The sequence below is a fragment of the Lepidochelys olivacea genome (assembly GCF_965140295.1).
Source record: "Lepidochelys olivacea isolate rLepOli2 genome assembly, chromosome: 5".
NCBI classification, from domain to species: Eukaryota; Metazoa; Chordata; order Testudines; family Cheloniidae; genus Lepidochelys; species Lepidochelys olivacea.
The window spans coordinates 20,562,278-20,582,115 of NC_140415.1; the positions used below are offsets into that span (position 1 = coordinate 20,562,278).

The 19,838-nt window shown below is 37.9% G+C and overlaps 1 protein-coding gene across 4 annotated transcripts in view; it reads left to right on the top strand.

Moving 5' to 3' along the window:
• The window catches only part of WDR7 (WD repeat domain 7), a 385,156-nt gene that overhangs the window by 108,796 nt on the left and 256,522 nt on the right, over positions 1–19,838 (top strand). For 3 of the 4 annotated variants that reach the window (XM_084629121.1, XM_084629122.1, XM_084629120.1), the window contains 4 exons: positions 5,535–6,304; positions 6,815–6,903; positions 12,945–13,034; positions 18,234–18,352. In XM_084629121.1, the coding sequence (XP_084485247.1) occupies positions 5,535–6,304; positions 6,815–6,903; positions 12,945–13,034; positions 18,234–18,352 (1,068 nt within the window). The remainder of the gene's footprint in view (positions 1–5,534; positions 6,305–6,814; positions 6,904–12,944; positions 13,035–18,233; positions 18,353–19,838) is intronic. The other variant, XM_084629123.1, reaches the window with a different exon arrangement.

Sequence of the window (19,838 nt, forward strand, 5' to 3'; positions counted from 1 at the left end):
CTTCACTGCAACAGTGCCATTGTAGTGTTTCTAATATAGACATACCCAAAGACATCTGCTAGGGGTTTCATTAATACAAAACTGTATATCCAGCAAAGAGAAATTAAAACTGAAATGAAGGAGGTCCAGGTTGTTATCGCAGGTTCGTTCCAGAGAAATAACAGGGCCTCAAGTAAAGGAGTTAAATAAAAGTATGTGGTCAAGAATAAAAGCTATACATTTCTGTATATTGGTGTAAGAAGCTTAAAAGCAAAACAATAGGTGAGCTAGAATGCCTAGCTAAAGAAGACTGGATGGAGACTGATGTAATAGACACTTCTGAAACACAGGGCATGTCAAACCAGGGCACTTTGTTGTATATTATAAACTGTACTGGAAGTGCACATTAGGTTGTGGTGGGGGAATAGCACTGTATCTGAAAGAGTATGTAGAAATTTTATCACATTAGATTTCAAGTGGAAAGGACCATGTAACTGAATCTGCATGCATACCAATTCCAAATCATCATCATAAAAATATATTAGTAGCATTGTACTACCAGCCTCTGAATCAGGAAAATACATTAAATGTGCACTGTGGAGGAAAATCAAAGATACAACTAAATCAAATACAGATGCAATAATGATGATTTTCCATTCCCCCCCCATCCCGAAACAACTAGTCACATATCACAGCTGAGCAAGTTTTATAGAAGCAATTTCTCAGCACTTTAAATGATTGCTTCTTGGCATTAGTTCTAGAGCACACAGGAGGACTTGGTCCTAAATAACATAGAAAAGTTGTTTCAGGAAGTAACTATAGCTGAAACACTAAGTAATGGTACCACAATACAATAACATTCAAAATCCTCAGGGAGGGATTGATCAAAATCTAACATGAACCTTAAACTTTAGAAGATTTTTTTCTATGAAGAATCTAGTCAAAAGGCCCTAAAGTTAAATATGAGGAACTTTAAACATGGAATATAATCATCCCTTAACAAGTATACATATTCATAGACAGATAAAGCAGAAAGTAAAAAAATAAAATAGAAGGTGTGAGGAGTCTGGTTAAATGACAAAGTATAAGAAGTAAGCTAGTATCCTTCAAAAAGTGTGAATCCTTCCCAACTGAATCCAGGTGAAGGGAACATAAAGTATTTCAGATAATATGTAAATTGGAAGTTATAAAGGTTGAGAGGAATTTTGTGGAGTAAATAAATGAAGATCTCAAAAACAAATAAGCCTTATCAGTGTGTAAAGGAAGCAGTTGAGGAAGATAAGGTCCCTCTTCTCCTGAACATCTGCTGTAGTGATAATGACCCCATTTAGGTAATAAATGAAGCACTGCAAAAGACAGAAATGTCAAAAGAAGAAATTCTGAAAGAAACTGATAAGATGGACAGCACCAAATAACTAGGACTTCATATCTTTATGGAATACTTCTGAAGGAATTCAAGTGTGGAGTGACCTGAGCTTCTAACATAAATATGCACTCTCATTAAAATAATCTACTATACCACTGGATGGGGGAATAGCACATGTACGTATCTTTTAAAACAGTGCTAGAATGATCTTTGGAATTTTGTACTGAAATAAGGATACTAATCTATTAGAATAGTTGAAACAATAATTAGAGTATTTTATAAAACACCTAGCTGAGCAGGAGATAATATGGGACAAACCAGCATTACTTCTGTTAATGAAAATTATGCCTTTCCAATATACTATAATTTCCTGATCATGTCAAAATGGTGGTGCAAGGAAAAAGAGTAGATGTCAATTACCTAGGTTTTCAACAAGTCTGTGACAAAGTCCTGCACAAGAAGCTGTTAAAGGAAATGAAGTAGCCATGGGGTTGAAAGGCACGTACTATCTTGGATTAGAAGAAACTAGCAAAGAGACAGAGAAAAAGGATAAGAATAATTGGCCAAAGGTTAAATGGCATGCATCTAGGATCTCTGCAAGGACTTATAGTGTTGAACAGATTTGTTAAGGGTCTAGAGATGGAATGAACAGTTAGGTTGCAAAATTTTGCAGATTTAATTATTTAGGTTAGTCTAGATCAGTCTAGGTTAGTCCTTTGAGGGACTCAAGGGGGGCCTAAAAACACAGGCAAAAATAGTCACCACAATGGAAGCTGAAATTCAGTGTTGAAAAATTCTAGGTACTGCATCTTGGAGGAGTAATGCACTCATATGGCTCGATGAGTTCTAAATTTAATTGTAAACACTCAGAGAAAGATGCAGCCTTCATTGGGGACAGCACAAGAAAGATATCTGCTCAGTGCATGGAGGCAGTCAAAAAGCAAACAAAATGTTAGGATTTATAAAGAATGGGATAGAAAATAATATTGAGAATATAATTGTATAAGTTGGTACTAAGCCTTCACCTTGAGTACTTTACTAACTTCTAATCACCTCACCTCAAAAGAATTTATGATAGAAACACTGAAAGATTTCTAGTTGGAAAGAGTAGTGGGGAAAAAAGAAGGTTATTTAGTTAACAGAGGGGAAAAATAATAGGGGACTTTATTATTGATATATTTACATCTTGCTATTTACATCTTTTCACTGACTCCCCCATGTCTATCATATCAGATACAAACTGACTGTTCATTTTTAAGACTTTCCTTGGTTTTTGCCTACCATAGCATCTTATATATCACTAAGTTGTCAATCCTCACCTCCATCAGTGATGCCAGCCTCTGCATATCCAAAATTATATTAAATAGAACAACAGTTGTTTTAGAACAGATGGAGAGCTTAAACGTATAAGCCAATCACTATCTACCTATGTTAGGAAGAAACTTACACTAAGGGCAGGTTATTCTAGACTAGACTAGACTAGACTAGGTGGAGTGCTAGTCTGATCTGTATGGCAATTTCTATGTTGTTTGCAGTGCTGTAGCCGTGGTGATTTCAGGATATGAGAGAGACAAGGTAGTTGAGGTAATGTCTTTTATCGGACCAGCTGTTTGTGAAAGAGACAAGTTTTTGAACTACACAGCTCTTCCTCAGTTCTGGAGAAGGTAACCAGAGTATCTGAACTAAGTACAAGGTGGGACAGATAGTTAAGCATAAGGGTTTCACACATACTGTAGGATGCCACTTAAAATGAAGTGGGTAATAAAGGGTTAACAGGGAGTAGGTGTGTTACAAATTGTTGTAAGGAGCTGTAAAACCAGTGTCTCTCGTTTTTAAGTGTCCAGCAGAGCTATGAATTTAAGTTTCCAGGTTCATCTTTTGAAGTGTTGTGCAGGTTTCCTTTGAGGATGAAGACTGAGAGGTCACTTGCAGAGTGATTACTTTGTGAAAAGTGTTGGCCCGTGGGTGTTTTTTGTCTTTATCATTTTTCTGTGTGAGTTCATTGGAGAGCACAGTGATTGTCAGGTTTCACCTACATAGTTCTTGCTGGGGCATTTGATGAACTGGATGAGGTACACTACATGTTGTCATAAGTAGGACCCTTTCATCTTGAGAGGTGTGTTGAGGGGGTTATTTATCTTCATACTAGTGGAGATATGTCTGCATGTTTTGATCTGTTCTGGCAGGGTTTGGTGCTGCTTTAAGTTGGTGTGTCCTGGTCTGTGGGGAGCTTGCTTCTGATGATGAGCTTGGTGAGGTTGGTGGAAGAGGCATTGTTTGAAGGCCAGAAGAGGGAGTTCGGGAAAGATTTCTTTCAGGGTGGATCCCCATCAAGCATGGTTTGTAATTGTTAATTAAATGGGTGCTAGTGTAGGGTGGTACATTACAAGTAGGGGTGTGTGGTTAGTGGGATTTATTTTTCAGTAGGTGAAATCAGACCATGAGTATGCTCTCCAATGAACTAACACAGAAAAATGAAAAAGAGAACATAAGAACCAAAGGTCCATCCAGCCCAGCATCCTGTCCCCGGACAGTGGCCAATGCCAGGTGCTTCAGAGGGAATGAACAGAACAGGTAACCATCAAGCGATCCATCTGCTGTAACCCATTCCCAGCTTCTGGCAAACAGAGGCTAGGGACCATCGCTGCTCATTCTGGCTAATAGTCATTGATGGACCTATTCTCCATGAATTTATTTAAGTCTTTTTTGAACCCTGTTATAGTCTAAATCATCCCAGGCAGGGCTTTGTCAAGCCGGGCCTTAAAAACCTCCTAAGGATGGAGATTCCACCCCCTCTCTAGGTAACCCATTCCAGTGCTTCACCACCCTCCTAATGAAATAGTTTTTCCTCATACCTAACCTGGACCTCCCCCACTGCTTGTCCAGCTCTCACCAAATGTGGCAATGATTTAGCAAACCATTCAATCTGATGGATATAAAAAATGCTAAAGGTAACTTTATTTTCTGTTCTCAGCCTTGTACAAGGTAAGGGTATTTCATTTGAAATGATAAAAGAAGCTATTCTATTCCCAGTGGACAGTTACTTTAAACATGAAGGCAAAGATACAGATACATGTCCCCTCAAATCTTACAATTCTGTAAATTATAACAAAAGACTGCATTTTCAGACAAAAAAGAAACAGTCACTGACCGCAATCAAGTTCCCTCCCCCCGAAAAGCATAATTTGATTACTCAATTAGTCCCTGCACTCCACCGATAGTTTTTCCACATTTTGGGTTTTGGAAATGCTATACAGTGACCACATATCAATCCTTTTATTTTTTTTCCCGTCAGACCCTTACATATTGCAGTCCATTGCTTAAACTGAGCAGCAAGAATAATAGCTTCACAATTACCCTTTGTATATATGACATTTTAAAAGGAAACTATCACATTTCTGATGTAGCAGATATTAAAGTGCTATATAAATATATAAATGTGTTTTCCTCCGGAATTAATGTCTACTTTGGTTACAGGGAGAAAATAGAATTCTAATCGTACTTAGAAATCAATGTTGGTGTTGTTTATTCCTTTCTTCTTTACACTCCTGCTGGCTTTTCTCCATCAGTAGTGTATGTTTGTTTTTTGGGGGAGAGGGGTGGAACAGTAGAGAAAAATGCAAACTTGAGGAGTATCTATTTTACTTTTTCAGCTTCTGATCACATAAATTGGCATAGTAGGCTAAATTATGCCCTTGTTTTTGCAAATTTTATTAGTGTCTGAAATACCAAAGGTGTGTGGTTTTTTTTTTTGGGGGGGGGGTGGGGGAGGTTGGTTTGGTTTGGTTTGAATTTAATAGACCAGAATATATGGGTTTCTTTTATATTTGTAGAATAGCTGTTATCTTTTAGGGTTCATGATCTAAAGAACCAATGAGAAGTGACTGCTGATTGGTATTTCATTGATGGAGTTGTGTAACTAAAATTTGCATGTACTTAAGCTAAAACCCACCCAATGATATTTCAAAGCTATTATGTTTCCTCTCTTTTGTGTATGGTGTCTTAAATGGAATCGTATGATGTTTTCCGTAGGCACTTGAATTACGTATTTTAAATCTCATATGTTCTCAAACTTTTCTTACCTGTAATGCTTATGTTTATAAACTAACTTTGTGAAAAGATTGAAAATATTAATAAAGTGAAGATGTTATTTTCATTTTAATCAGTACTTTTTCTTTTTTCTTTGCAGGGGAATTTGCCTAAATATTCACACAATTCTCTGATGGTTCAAGCCATAAAGACTAACCTAACAGATCCAGATATACATGTGCTCTTCTTTGATGTAGAAGCTCTGATTATTCAGCTACTGACTGAAGAAGCCTCTAGGCCTAATACTGCACTCATTTCCCCAGAGAATTTACAGAAAGCATCTGGTAGTTCTGATAAGGGGGGGTCTTTTCTGGCTGGCAAACGAGCAGCAGTGCTCTTCCAGCAAGTCAAGGAAACGATCAAAGAGAACATAAAGGAACATCTTCTTGATGATGAAGATGAGGATGAAGAATCAATGAGACAGAGAAGGGAAGACAGTGACCCAGAATATCGCTCCAGCAAATCTAAACCATTAACCTTATTAGAGTATAATCTAACCATGGACACAGCAAAGCTTTTTATGTCCTGTCTTCATGCCTGGGGTTTGAATGAAGTTCTAGATGATGTTTGTCTTGATCGCCTTGGCATGCTTAAACCGCACTGTTCTGTGTCCTTTGGTCTGCTATCTAGAGGAGGCCACATGTCTCTGATGCTTCCAGGATATAACCAGTCCATAGGCAAACCGTCATATGGTAGTGTGGAAGTAGAAAGGAAAATGTCCATTTCAGAGGGACTAGGAAGGGGGACATATGGAGTATCACGTGCAGTCACTACTCAGCATCTCCTATCTATTATCTCTTTGGCGAATACTTTGATGAGTATGACTAATGCAACTTTTATTGGAGACCATATGAAGAAGGGTCCAATCAGGTATGAAAAGGATTCAGTGTATTTACTTATCTTGTAATAACCTGTTTGCCTTCTGATTTTTTTATTGTAAAACAATATTTTTATTTTATTTAATTTTATTTTATTCTGTTACTCTTTATAGCTTTGTGCTATTGAACACCTATTACAGCTGCACTAGATGATCATGGTATGGGTATCCATTATGTTATACTTGTTGTGGGTCTTTTTACACCAGTGTGACTTAATTGCTGTTTCAGCACATAAAATGGTTGTAAGATAGAGAGAATTAGGCTCACATATTTGTATTTGTTTTCTCAATAACTTTTAAATAGATTAGCAAATTCTAAATAAATTATACTGATGATATTTCAGTTATACTTGATGAGAAATTAGGATTATCTGTGAATTGCTAATAAGCCTCAATTTTAATAGCAACTAAAGTGTTTTGATGGGACACTCTTTTAATGGGACACTTAAATCAGAATAAATATCTTTTGGAAAATAAGTTTTGAATTTTTTGTTTATTTTTAGGCCTCCTAGGCCAGGCACCCCAGATTTGTCTAAAATGAAGTCTCCCCCACCAGCTTCCAGTAATGCAGCTCAAGGGCAAATTAAACAAGGTAAAATTAAAGCCTGTGAGATAACTGACATGACATTTTAGCTCTAGATTGAAATGGTCTAGCTATTCAGTAGTGATGATAACATTGCATTGGTTTCTAGCTGTAAAAAGAAAATACTATGATATTCCTTATGAAAATGTGTACGTTAAGATCCATGTGTGTTTTTAATCAGTATAATGAAGTGCTGATATTAACATAGTGTGATCCCATGACATTTAACTGTCTGCTTCATACAAAACATGACAAAATTCCACTACTCTCTTCCCCCCACCCCCTTCTCTGACCCTTGTCAGGAACCCCTCTCAAAAGATATTATTCCTCAAGCAGCTCAACTCTTTGCTGGTCTTGGGAGTGGTAGAGGAAGTTCCTCCAGAACACCGGTGTCGGGGTACTTCCTGATTTCCAAATCCAAGGGAGGGTTAAGACCTATGCTTGACCTCTGCAATCTCAACAAATATATCAGATACATGAGGGTCCACGTGGTTACCCAATCAGCTACCCTCCCCGCTTTGACTCAGAATGACTGGTTTGCTGCTCTGGACCTTGAGGATGCTTATTTCCAAGTGGCAGTTCTCCTGAGCCCCAGAACATTTCTCTATCATTATAGTGCCCTGCCATTTTCAGTACACAGTCCTTCCCTGTGTCTTCTGTCCCCTGGGTTTTTACCAAATGTATGGTCGCGGTGATAGCGTACCTCAGGAAAAAGGAAATCCATGTCTTCCCATATTTGGATGGCTGGTTTCTCAGGGACAGGTCCGGGGAAGAAGTCCTTTCTCACTTACACATTACACTTTGCTTACTCAACCATCTGGGTCTCATTCTAAACACTGGAAAGTCAATCTTGGTTCCCACTCAGAAAATCAAGTTCATTGGGGCCCTAATAGACTCTACGAGTTTGAGAGTGTTTCTGCTAACCGACTTTTTCTGGACAATTTGCTGCCTTTGTCTCAGTCTGCAGTTTCAATCTTCCATGATGGTTCACTTATGCCTGAGGTTCTTAGGCCATATGTCTGCATGCACACAGGAGATTCAATTTGCAAAGGTGGACCTTTGCCCTCTTCACATGTAGCTTAGGACTGTACCTCCCCTCATTGATCCTGGACTCCTTGTGCTGGTGGATAGTTCAAGCAAATGTATCTCATAGATTCATAGATATTTAGGTCAGAAGGGACCATTATGATCATCTAATCTGACCTCCCGCACAACGCAGGCCACAGAATTTCACCCACCCACCACTCCTGCAAAAAACCTCACACCTATATCTGTGCTATTGAAGTCCTCAAATCGTAGTTTAAAGACTTCAAGGAGCAGAGAATCCTCCAGCAAGTGACTCATGCCCCATTCCACAGAGGAAGGCGAAAAACCTCCAGGGGCTCTTCCAATCTGCCCTGGAGGAAAATTCCTTCCCAACCCCAAATATTGTGATCAGCTAAACCCTGAGCATATGGGCAAGATTCATCAGCTAGATACTATAGAAAATTCTTTCCTGGGTAACTCAGATCCCACGCCATCTAATATCCCATCACAGGCCATTGGGCCTATTTATCTCAAGTCATTCCCTTCATCTGGTGCTTACCAATGAGGACTGTTGTCACCAACACCTCCCTGATTGGTTGGGGAGAGCATCTGGGATCGCTGAAGATTCAGGGCCTGTGGTCAGAGCAGGAAGTTCCACTGCATGTCAATGTCCTGGAGCTTTGGGCCATCAACAATGGGTATCTCACTTTCCTAGACCACATCAAGGGTTCAGTAGTTCACATACTTATGGACAATACCACTGTGATGTATTGTGTGAACAGGCAAGGGGGAGCACACTCCAGCATGCTCTGCCAAGAGGCAATCCGGTTGTGGCAATTCTGCTTTGATTAGAGTATCTCTGATAGTTGATCACTTGCCCGGGGGTCCAGAATCATATTGCGGACCATCTCACCAGGAATTTTTCTCTAAATCACGAGTGGTGTCTGAAGCCCAGTGTTCTGTGAGTCATCTTTGCAGCATGGGGCATCCAGTGATCAATCTGTTTGCCAGAAGGGACAACAGCTGAAAGCTCATCCTCGTTGCCCTGGCATGGCTGAGGCAGTGCTGGTTTTCTGACCTTCTTGTGCTGCTGATTCAGCCTAACATATCCTTTCCTCTCTATCCCAGCCGGCTAATACAGAGTCGTGGTTGCACTCTGCATCCCGGGCTCAGCTCCCTGTATCTCATGGCGTGGCTGCTGCATGGTTGGATGAGGGAGAAGAGCAGTGTTCAGTGGCTGTTGAACAGGTCCTACTCAGTAGTAGAAAACCCTCCACCAGAATGGCCTATTCGGCAAAGTGGATGCATTTTCAGTGTGGTCACTGGTCTGCGGAGTTCAGGCATTGCTGGCTATCCAAAACATCTTGGAGTATTTGCTGCATGTTCAGTCATCAGGCCTTGGGCTTCACTTGTTGAGGGTGTAGCAATCTCAGCCTTTCATCCACCCATTCATGGAAGATCGGTGTTTTTGAGTGCCATGGTGGTGAGATTCTTAGAAGGAATCTTGTGCCTCCATCTGCCAGTGCAGGAACCAGTTCCCTTGTCGGACCTTAACACATTCTTAGCAGCCCCTATGGGACTTCTGTGCAGGCCTCTGGAATCCTGCCTCTTTCCTTTCTTATGTCAAAAAACCGCATTCCTCGTGGCGATAACATCTGCAAGGAGAGCGTGAGAGTTCCTGGCTTTGGAGAACTGCATGTAAGGAGGCTCTGCCATCAAAGATAAAGTGATGATGCAGCCGCAGCTGTAATTTGTGCCTAAAGTGGTCTTTCAGTTTCATTTAAACGAGGGGGTATATTTGCCTGTGTTTTTTTCCCCATGCTCCTTTCATCTCTGGAGGAGAGGCATCTTCACACTTTGGATGTTAGATGATGTCTGGCCTTTTATGTTGACAGGTCTAAACCCTTTTGGGCTTTGCTTCGTTTGTTTGCGTCATACGCATACCCTATGAAGTGACAGGCAGTTTCCTCACAGATGATCTCTAAGTGGATAACTTCCTGCATCAAGACTGCATATGAAACAGGTGAAAGCTCATTCTGGGAGGGTGCAAGCTACATCGGTAGTGTTCTTAAGTGACGTCTCGATCCTGGACATTTGCAGGGTTGCCACATGGTTGTTGATACAAACATTTACAAACCATTATGCCATTACCGCAGCATCCAGAGCAGATGCAAATATTGGGAAGGCAGTCTTGTAGGCGTTGTTTAAATAGACCCCTAGACTCACCTTCTGTGGGTAGCTTGTAAGCCACCTAAGTGGAATACACTGCTGCATCTACTCTAAGAAGAATAAATGGTTACTGACGTGTATTCCATGATGCACCATCCATCCCACTGCATCAGAGTCTAGTCTCTGGGCGTCTGGGGGCAAAGAAACTTGGGGAGAGGGAGGTCTAAGGGCAAGAGGCCAGGGGAGGGGTTAAGGGCAAGAGGTGTGAGCACTACCCCTCTACAGGTGCTGTTAGGCAAAATTCTCCAGCTCTGGTGCACGAGGTGCGCACACACACCTAAGTGCAATACACATCTGCATCACATCTTGAAGAACCACAGTTACAGTAAGCATTTCTTTTGCCATTGTGCTGCTTTATTTATAGTCTAGCTCAACCAAAAAAGCTATGGATTTGCTTTACCATTTGGAAAGCTACTAGGCACGAGGGATAATTTCTTCTCTAAGTGATGGTATTGTCATCTTGGACACAAAAAGAGAGGGGTTCCTCTTCAAAGAGGAAATTTGCTAGGCAGCAACATTTGTGAATCTTCATTCTTTTGTTAAGCCAGTACTTTCATTAGATAAGAGAAACTCAGCTCAGTTTAGCTTCAGGACTTGGATGCATAAATGTACTCAAAACATGTGTTTGTGAGATCAGGGCCAAAGTTGGGATGAGATGAAAGGTTAATGGAGAACTGGAACTTAATGGCAAAATTATGGTGGTAAAAGATCCAGACTAGTTGCCCATTGAGCATTATTGGTTCAAGACATCTTCCCTTTTTCACCCATTTACTTTCCTTCTTTCTTAAAGAAAGTTTTTAAAATTAGGGAGAGCTCAGTGGAGATTGTAAAGAAGTCATTCATTCTGTATGAGAGTTATCCTTTTCAGAATGAAAAACCTGTCATTTTTCATCCAAATGGCAGTCCTAATTATGATGGTAAATAACACGTTTAAAGACATCAGTTGGGAACTGAATTATATTAGAATGTAATCTGCAAAAATGAAATTATGCATTGGTGTCAAATCCCTGTATAGCGTAGGATGTTCACTTATTTAAATGGTCATTTTCAACTTTCATTTTGTGGTGTGTTTTATAACAAGCATAATTAAGTTTGTACCTCTATTTTCTCCAAATTAGATTTATGTATTTCTTCATGGGAAGCTGAATTCTGATTTTCTCCACATTTCTATTTAGTATCTTTGTTCCAGGTGGTATTCGTAGGCAGTAGGTTAAAGTCAATATTTTCAAATCTCTTTATCCCTATATGTAGTACTTGTAGCATCTTGTTGTCTTGTTGATTTCTTTTGCTATTTTTTTTTAAGATCAATTAGGAGAATTAGTACACATTGTGGCGCATTTGATCTCCATCACTTTGACCAGTATCTGTGTAGAGCCCAAAGTCACTGGGCTATTTGAGCCAGCTGTTGTTATTTCCAGTTACAGTGATTGATATAAAAGTGCATTTGGAGGGAGCTATCCTAAGAAAATGAACAGATACTTTTCCAAGTGAATTACCAGACAGTTTATTTTTTATAAAGCTCTCTAAACTTTTTATTCTCATAAATCAAATTCAGGGTTGGTTGTTTTACCATATCTAGTACATTTAATTTTTCTTTCGATAAAATAAAAGGTTGGCAGTTTACGCTAGTTATTCTTTCACTTTACACGTGCCATCATGATGTGTTCACGTGGAAATTATGGAAAAAAGTAGTTTTGATGCAGATGTCCTTACAGTGACAAAAGAAGTTCATTGCATGAAAAGCAAACATACCATTTAGAAGACAATGGTTAATCTGTTCAGGAGACTAAACCTATTGTTGTTCTGCAATGGAATAAAGGAGAGGGATTAATTTGAAGATGCTTGTGCATGACATATGGTAATTTCTCTATAGGAAGGAAGTGTCAAATAGTGACCTCTAAATCTTAACATTGACCTCTGCTTGTAGAATGTGTGTGACATAAGGTTTGCCTGTCTTTTCATATGATAATTTGAGTCACGGAGCATTAGTGGGACTATAATGTTTATTACTAGTTTTGGACTGCCTTTGCACTAAGAAATGATGCAATTTACAACATGACTATTTCAAAGCCTGAAATGCTTTAATTTAGCAGTTACAGTTTTTTGTACAACGTTACATTAAAAGTTGCTTATCTACAGGCCTAGTTTTACTTTATTATAGTACACACTTTATATGTTTGTGTAGGTTTTCTGCTACAGTTTATTTGTATAGGGCTTTATTTAGTCTAGTTTTAATAGTTTCAGACATTTAAAACTAGACTAAGAACTAAAATTGTAGGAAGCAGTCCTTCAGGGGTAGAGTCATGGATTAGATGGGATGCCTTGTTGTAGGAGTATCTATTTCTAGTTTTTGTAACTAGTAGTAGGAAATAGCAAATCGCTTAGTTTTGGGAATAATCTTTTTAAAGTGTCATATTTGGTGTTTTTTTTTAATTTAACAGATATGATTTTAGCTGCATTTAGTTGATGTGCTGTGTAATACTGTGAATTCATGCTATATTTTAAAGCAAATTTGAAATCCCTTAATTTACAGTGACTCTTGTCTATTCCAAATAAGCAAGTTTAATGTTAGTATCTTTCGCATATGCCTGTCTTTCTGTCACTGATGTTACACTTCTGGTAAAACCTAGAATATTTTTATTTTATAGTTGATGTAGTCACAGTTTGTCTCAGTTTTTCTTTTTTCATTTTTCAGTAACACTAATCAGTTTTTCAGAAATGTCTATCTTCATCTTCCTCTCTCTCTCTCTCTCTCTCTTTTTTTTTTTTTTTAAATTTCTTCTATCCTCTGCAAGTTCCTCCTGCTGTTTGTTCTAGCTCTGAAGCTGATCGCTCTGGCTCTGACCCTGCTCCTACTTTACGTAGCTGTTTCTTAGTAAATGAAGGTATTCTCTCCACATTTTCTATCTACTCGTCATTTACTTACAACTAATGTCGTTATCATTGTTATGACATGACTCTTTAATCTGCATATTCATTTGTCTTGGGAGAGATGCAAAATGAAATTTGTGGTCTCCAACTTTGATCATTAATACTGGGTAAAAATGTTGACAAGGATTATTTTTAATTCATATTTCCTGAATTTTGTGAAAATCATGTTTACTTTAAATCCATGAGAATTGTTTATAGACATTCTTTCCATCTGAAACTTCTCATTTAAAAAACAGAATAATTTCAATGTATCTCAGTTAGGGAAAACACATATGCCTTCAAGGTTGACAAACTGGGACCCTGTTAGACAGGGAACGGCAGCATATTCCAAAGTTGAGGGGCCCTCACAGGATAACACCATGCCAACTGTCCCCCCTCTCTCTCTCCTGTATCTTGGCTTGCAAGGATTCAATTTTTATCTGTAAATGTTGAGAATGGTCAATTTCACTGTATACTCACAAAAGATGAAAAAATGTCCATCAGTGATGATTAAAATTTACAGATAGGCAAAGTAAGGAAAATGCTGCTTGAGAACTTGAGTTTGATTTAAGACTATTTACTTTGTATATTTTGACATATTATGTTAACAATTTGTGTTTTAACAATTATACAACTTTAACTTTTTTTGTCTCAACATCTACTGTCATTAAATTATTATCTGACCCCTCCCCCACATACATTCCCGCAACTGTGAAAGTTTAAAATGGGGGAAAAATGCTTAAATTATTAATTATTAAAATTAAAATTATTAAAATTATTAAAACTCATAATTTTTTACAACTGTGAAAATTTAAATAAAAATAAAATGATGCTTAAAATAAACAAATTAGGGCTGTCAATTAATCACAGTTAACTCACGCGATTAACTAAAAAAAGTAATTGCGATTAATCGCACTTCTAAACAATAGATTACAAATTGAAATTTATTAAATATTTTTGGATTTTTTTTCTACATTTTCAACTATATAGATTTTATATTACAACACAGAATACAAAGTGTACAGTGCTCATTTTATATTATTGTTTTTGATTACAAATATATGCACTGTAAAATGATAAACAAAAGAAATAGTATTTTTCAATTCACCTTATACAAGTACTGTAATGCAAACTCTTTATCATGAAAGTATAACTTACAAATGTAGAATTTTTTTGTTACATAGCTGCACTCAAAAACAAAACAATGTAAAACTTGAGTCTACAAATCCACTCAGTCCTACTTCTTGTTCAGCCAGTCGCTAAGACAAACAAGTTTGTTTATATTTGCAGGAGATAATGCTGCCTCCTCCTTATTTACAATGTCACCTGAAAGTGAGAACAGACATTTGCATGGCACTTTTGTAGCCAGCGTTGCAAGGTATTTACGTGCCAGATGTGCTAAACATTCATACAATGTCACCTGAAAGTGAGAACAGGCGTTCGCATGGCACTGTTGTAGCTGGTGTTGCAAGATATTTACATACCAGGTGCACTAAAGATTCATATGTCCCTTCATGCTTCGGCCACCATTCCAGAGGACACGCTTCCATGCTGATGATGCTCGTTAAAAAAAAAATGCATTAATTAAATCTGTGACTTAAATCCTGAGGGGAGAATTGTATGTCCCCTGCTCTGTTTTACCCGCATTCTGCCATATATTTCATGTTCTAGCAGTCTCAGATAATGACCCAGCACGTTGTTCATTTTAAGAACGCTTTCACTGCAGAATTGACAAAACGCAAAGAAGGTACCAATGTGAGATTTCTAAAGATAGCTACACACTTAACCTGAATCTGAATCTCAAGTTCAGTCCAAAATTTGAGAGGGACAAGGTGTGGAGCATGCTTTCATAAGTCTTAAAAGAGCAACACTCAGATGCGAAAACTACAGAACCCAAACTACCAAAAGAGAAAATCAACCTTCTGCTGGTGGCATCTGACTCAGATGATGAAAATAAACATGCATCGGTCCACTCTGCTTTGGATTGTTATCGAGCAGAACTCATCATCAGCATGGATGCATGTCCTCTGGAATGGTGGTTGAAGCATGAAGGGACATATGAATCTTCAGTGCATCTGGTATGTAAATATTTTGCGACACCGGCTACAACAGTGCCATGCGAACGCCTGTTCTCACTTTCAGGTGACATTGTAAACAAGAAGTGGGCAGCATTATCACCTGCAAATTGTAACCAGACTTGTTTGTCTGAGTGACTGGCTAAAGTAGGATTTAGTGGACTTATAGGCTCTAAAGTTTTACATTGTTTTATTTTTGAATGCAGTTATTTTTTTATACATAATGTTACATTTGTAAGTTCAACTTTCATGATAAAGAGATTGCACTACAGTAATTCTATTATGTGAACTGAAAAATAAAATTTCTTTTTTTACAGTGCAAATATTTGAAATAAAAATAATAATGTAAAGTGAGCACCGTACACTTTGTATTGTGTGTTGTAATTGAAATCAATATATTTGAAAATGTAGAAAACATTCAAAAATCTTTAGATAAATGGTATTCTGTTATTAATGAACAGCGTGATTATTCGTGATTAATTTTTTTAATCACTTGACAGACCTAAAACAAATACTTTCAATTGAAATTATTAAAAAATATAAATTGAATGTTGCCATGCCTACATATATATAAAGGGAGCTCCAGTTCAGACACCTTGGATGGCCACAACTATGGCATCATATGCATTTTGCATTCTGGAGCCATGAAACCATTTAAAACAATTTTTTTAATACCTTTAGTATTATGTTTAACAACAGATTAGTTTCTCTGTTGTGGATGTAATTTCTGTTTTACAGTTTGCAATGATAGGAATATCAAATTGATAGTAAAGATTCTTGAGAACAATTATTAGTATGAGTATGTTGTCATTTCTGAAACTTGAGTACTACAGTTGTTTTTTATAATACCAGTGTTACTTAGTCTACATTATGAACTGAAGCCCTAAAATATTATTTAAAAACAAAACAAAAAGATTGGAAGTAATAGAAACACACAATTTTTTTTACAATCATTTAACTTTTCTGTATTTTTGTATTCATGTAATTTAAAAATAGCTGGATTTAAATTGTTTGTTTGACTGAGAAAATCCAGTTTTTAAAATGTCGCTTCTGTGTAGAGAAATTTTATGGGAAGTGTCAGCTGAAATAGAATTTTTATGATTAATTTACAGATTACTGAAAATACTCAATATAGGAGGTGATTGTAAGTGCTGCTGTGCTAGCCACAAAGTCAGTGAGGGTGGAGTTGCATTCTGTGCTCCTGTATTCAAGTGCTTATAACTATCAGAAACAGTTACTTTTTAAAGATGAAATTTCTTTTTTTTTATTAGTTCAGAAATTAATTTTTCTGTGGGAAAGCTTGAAATTATTTTTGTATGTTTTTGTGGTGGTATGTATGAATGAAGAAAAGACCTTTCCACAGTTAATGAAAATATTTAGATGCCTTTCCATGCACAAATAATTTTTAGAGTTTACAAAAAAATAAAAATAAAATTAAAAAAATCAAACTTGGCGTAGATCAAGACCCTGATCAAGAAATTCACTTTTCATGGTGGACTCCTGAGCCCCTGGAAAGCCCCATTGACATTAATACCCACTGAGTCAATTAAGGGAGAGGGTCTTTTTCTGCAAAAAAGATAATTCATGAAATTTTACTTGGAATAAGTTATACAAATTCTAAAATGCCATATTGCACAAGCTGGATATGCTTATTTTTACTGACTAACATAGAAGGTGTGATGCTTCAATGTGTTATGGTAAGCATATATGTCTGAAGCATTACATGTTGAAATAAGGATTTAAATGAACAGGTCAAGCTTTCATTCCAATATTGAATTGTATGTATGTTCTGTTCTCACATGCTGGTAGGTCACTTTAAACTGGCATCTTTTCTATTTGTTGTTTAAAATAATACTTTAAAAAGCTAAAAATGAAATTAAGTACAAAAACAACGTGCAGTATTACTGCTGACACTTTGCATGCTTAATGACAGTAACGTGATATGTTGCACTTGAATATTAAGGTGTTAAACTCCATATAAAGTAATGCAAATGTATATACGAGCCAGCTGACTTACACTTCCTTTGAATTTCATGGGTGGTGCTTTTTAAAATCTGTTTCAATGTCGAATGAATTCATGGATTTTGTTTTATTTTTGTTTTTGCATTTAATTCTATGTATAGTCCCTGATTCAGTAATGAACTCAAGCACTTTAAATCTCAAAGCATGTTTTTAAATACTTTGTTGAGTCAAGATCACAATATAGATTATGACCGAGACCCTGATTCTCAGTGTGCACTGAGACACAGGTAGATAGACCCCAGTCTAAGTCTGTGGGGCTCTGCACGTGTGTAGGGATCTGACCAGTTAGTTTTCTTTGCAGGATCTGAGCCGTAGAGAGCCAATTCAATTTGTGTGGTTGGTACTGGAAGCTCATATGCGCTCTGAAGGCCTGATCAAATGTCCACTGAAAAGTGTGGAAAGTTGCCCATTAATTTTCATGGGCTCTGGGTCAAGTTCTATGTACGGTTAAACCTTGGGTTCCCATGACAGAGGGGAAAAGAATTGTGTTCTGCTTCAGATGACAGCAACAAACAGATGGTCATGTTTTTAGTGGACACACAGCCCTCTTTTGATCTCAGCAAAGATTCTTTTAACTGCTTTAATTCTTTTAAATATACCTCACATCTGTAGTAGTAACTCATCTGTGTAGTTTTTGTTTTGTTTTGTCTTATTTGTTTTTTTGAACCTGGATTTTTGTGACTTCTTGCTACAATGTAACATTTTGAGAGTTTTTGCAATTGACAAACTTGTCTGAATTTGGCTTAGAACAGAGATTTAGCTGTGTATGTGTTTTTTAATGGCAACAGTAATATTGTTCTTTATGTAAAAATATCTGCCTTGCAAGAAAAGGTATTGCATATTATTTACTAAGACCCTGATCTTGTCAGTGAGAGAGCTGTCTGCATGCAGAGTAGTTTCCACACTGTTCCCTAAGAAGCAATTTAGCCTTAGGGAAAAAGTGCATATCCCAAGCCAGTGGCCAGAGTAAATCCAAAAATATTTTGAATACATTTAAATAAAATGCATATATTTTGACCTTTTGATGTTAAAATTGCCTATGTGTTTTTTATGCCTGTTTTTAACATATTTTAACAGGATGGAGTCAACTAGCTGCTATGCATTGTGTTATGCTCCCCGACCTGTTGGGATTGGAGAAATTTAGACCTCCTCTTCTTGAGATGCTAGCTCGCAGGTGGCAGGATCGATGCTTGGAGGTAATATTAAGTTGCAAATTGCAAAACAAAGGGATCTGCATATGACAAAGAATTTAGGTTCGAAAAAAATTGTAAGCTGCAATATTGGATAATGTTTTTCAAATAGCAGGTCAGCTTTTAAACAGATACCTGGCCTCTCTATATTTTAAACCAGTATTTTGGATTTAAATTGGGAGCTAGAACTGTAGAACTTTATCAAGAGAAATATGAATCTGTGATTTATCTAACTGGCCACTGGATGTCGTCATTGTTTCACTAAAATACCTGTAAGTAATTTTATTGTGCAGTAGAAAACCTCCCTTTCCCTAATATACAGACCATTTTAACAAATTCATTTGCAGTAGCTGAATTTCAAGTAGTTTACAGGTCTTCTCTTTTATTTAATAAAATAAGTAAGATAAAATGAAATAAAATGATGAGATAACTGGCTTTGTGGTTATGGGGAAATCTTTTGATACGATCTCCCACAGAAGTCTTGCCAGCAAGTTAAAAAGGTATGGATTGGATGAATGGACTAGAAGGTGGATAGAAAGCTGGCTAGATCGTCGGGCTGAATGGGTGGTGATCAACGGCTCGATATCTAGTTGGCAGCCAGTGTCAAGCAGAGTGCCCCAGGAGTCTGTCCTGGGGCCGGTTTTGTTTACCATCGTCATTAATGATCTGAATGATAGAATGGTTTGCACCCTCAGCAAGTTCGTGGATGACACTAAGCTAGGGGGAGAGATAGATATGCTGGAGGGTAGGGATAGGGTCCAGAGTGACCGAGATAAATTGGAGGATTGGGCCAAAAGAAATCTGATGAGGTTCAACAAGGACAAGTGCCGAGGCCTGCACTTAGGCCGGAAGAAACCCATGCACTGCTACAGGCTGGGGACCGGCTGGCTAAGTGGCAGTTCTGCAGAAAAGGACCTATGGGTTACCGTGGACGAGAAGCTGGAGATGAGTCATCAGTGTGCCCTTGTTGCCAAGGAGGCTAATGGCATATTGCGCTGCATTAGTAGGAGCATTGCCAGCAGATCAAGGGAAGTGATTATTCCCCTCTATTCAGCACTGGTGAGGCCACATCTGGAGTATTGGAGTATCACCACTACAGAAAGGATGTGGACAAATTGGAAAGAGTCCAGCGGAGGGCAATGAAAATGATCGGGGGCTGGGTCACATGACTTCTGAGGAGAGGCTGAGGGAACTGGGATTATTTAGTCTGCAAAAGAGAAGAGTGAGGGGGGATTTGATAGCAGCCTTCAACTATCTGAAGGGCGGTTTCAAAGGGGATGGATCTAGACTATTCTCAGTGGTACCAGATGACAGAACAAGGAGTAATGGTCTCAAGTTGCAGCGGGGGAGGTCTAGGTTGGATATTAGGAAACACTATTTCACTAGGAGGGTGGTGAAGCACTAGAATGGGTTACCTAGAGAGGTGGTGAAATCTCCATCCTTAGAGGTTTTTAAGGCCCGGCTTGACAAAGCCCTGTCTGGGATGATTTAG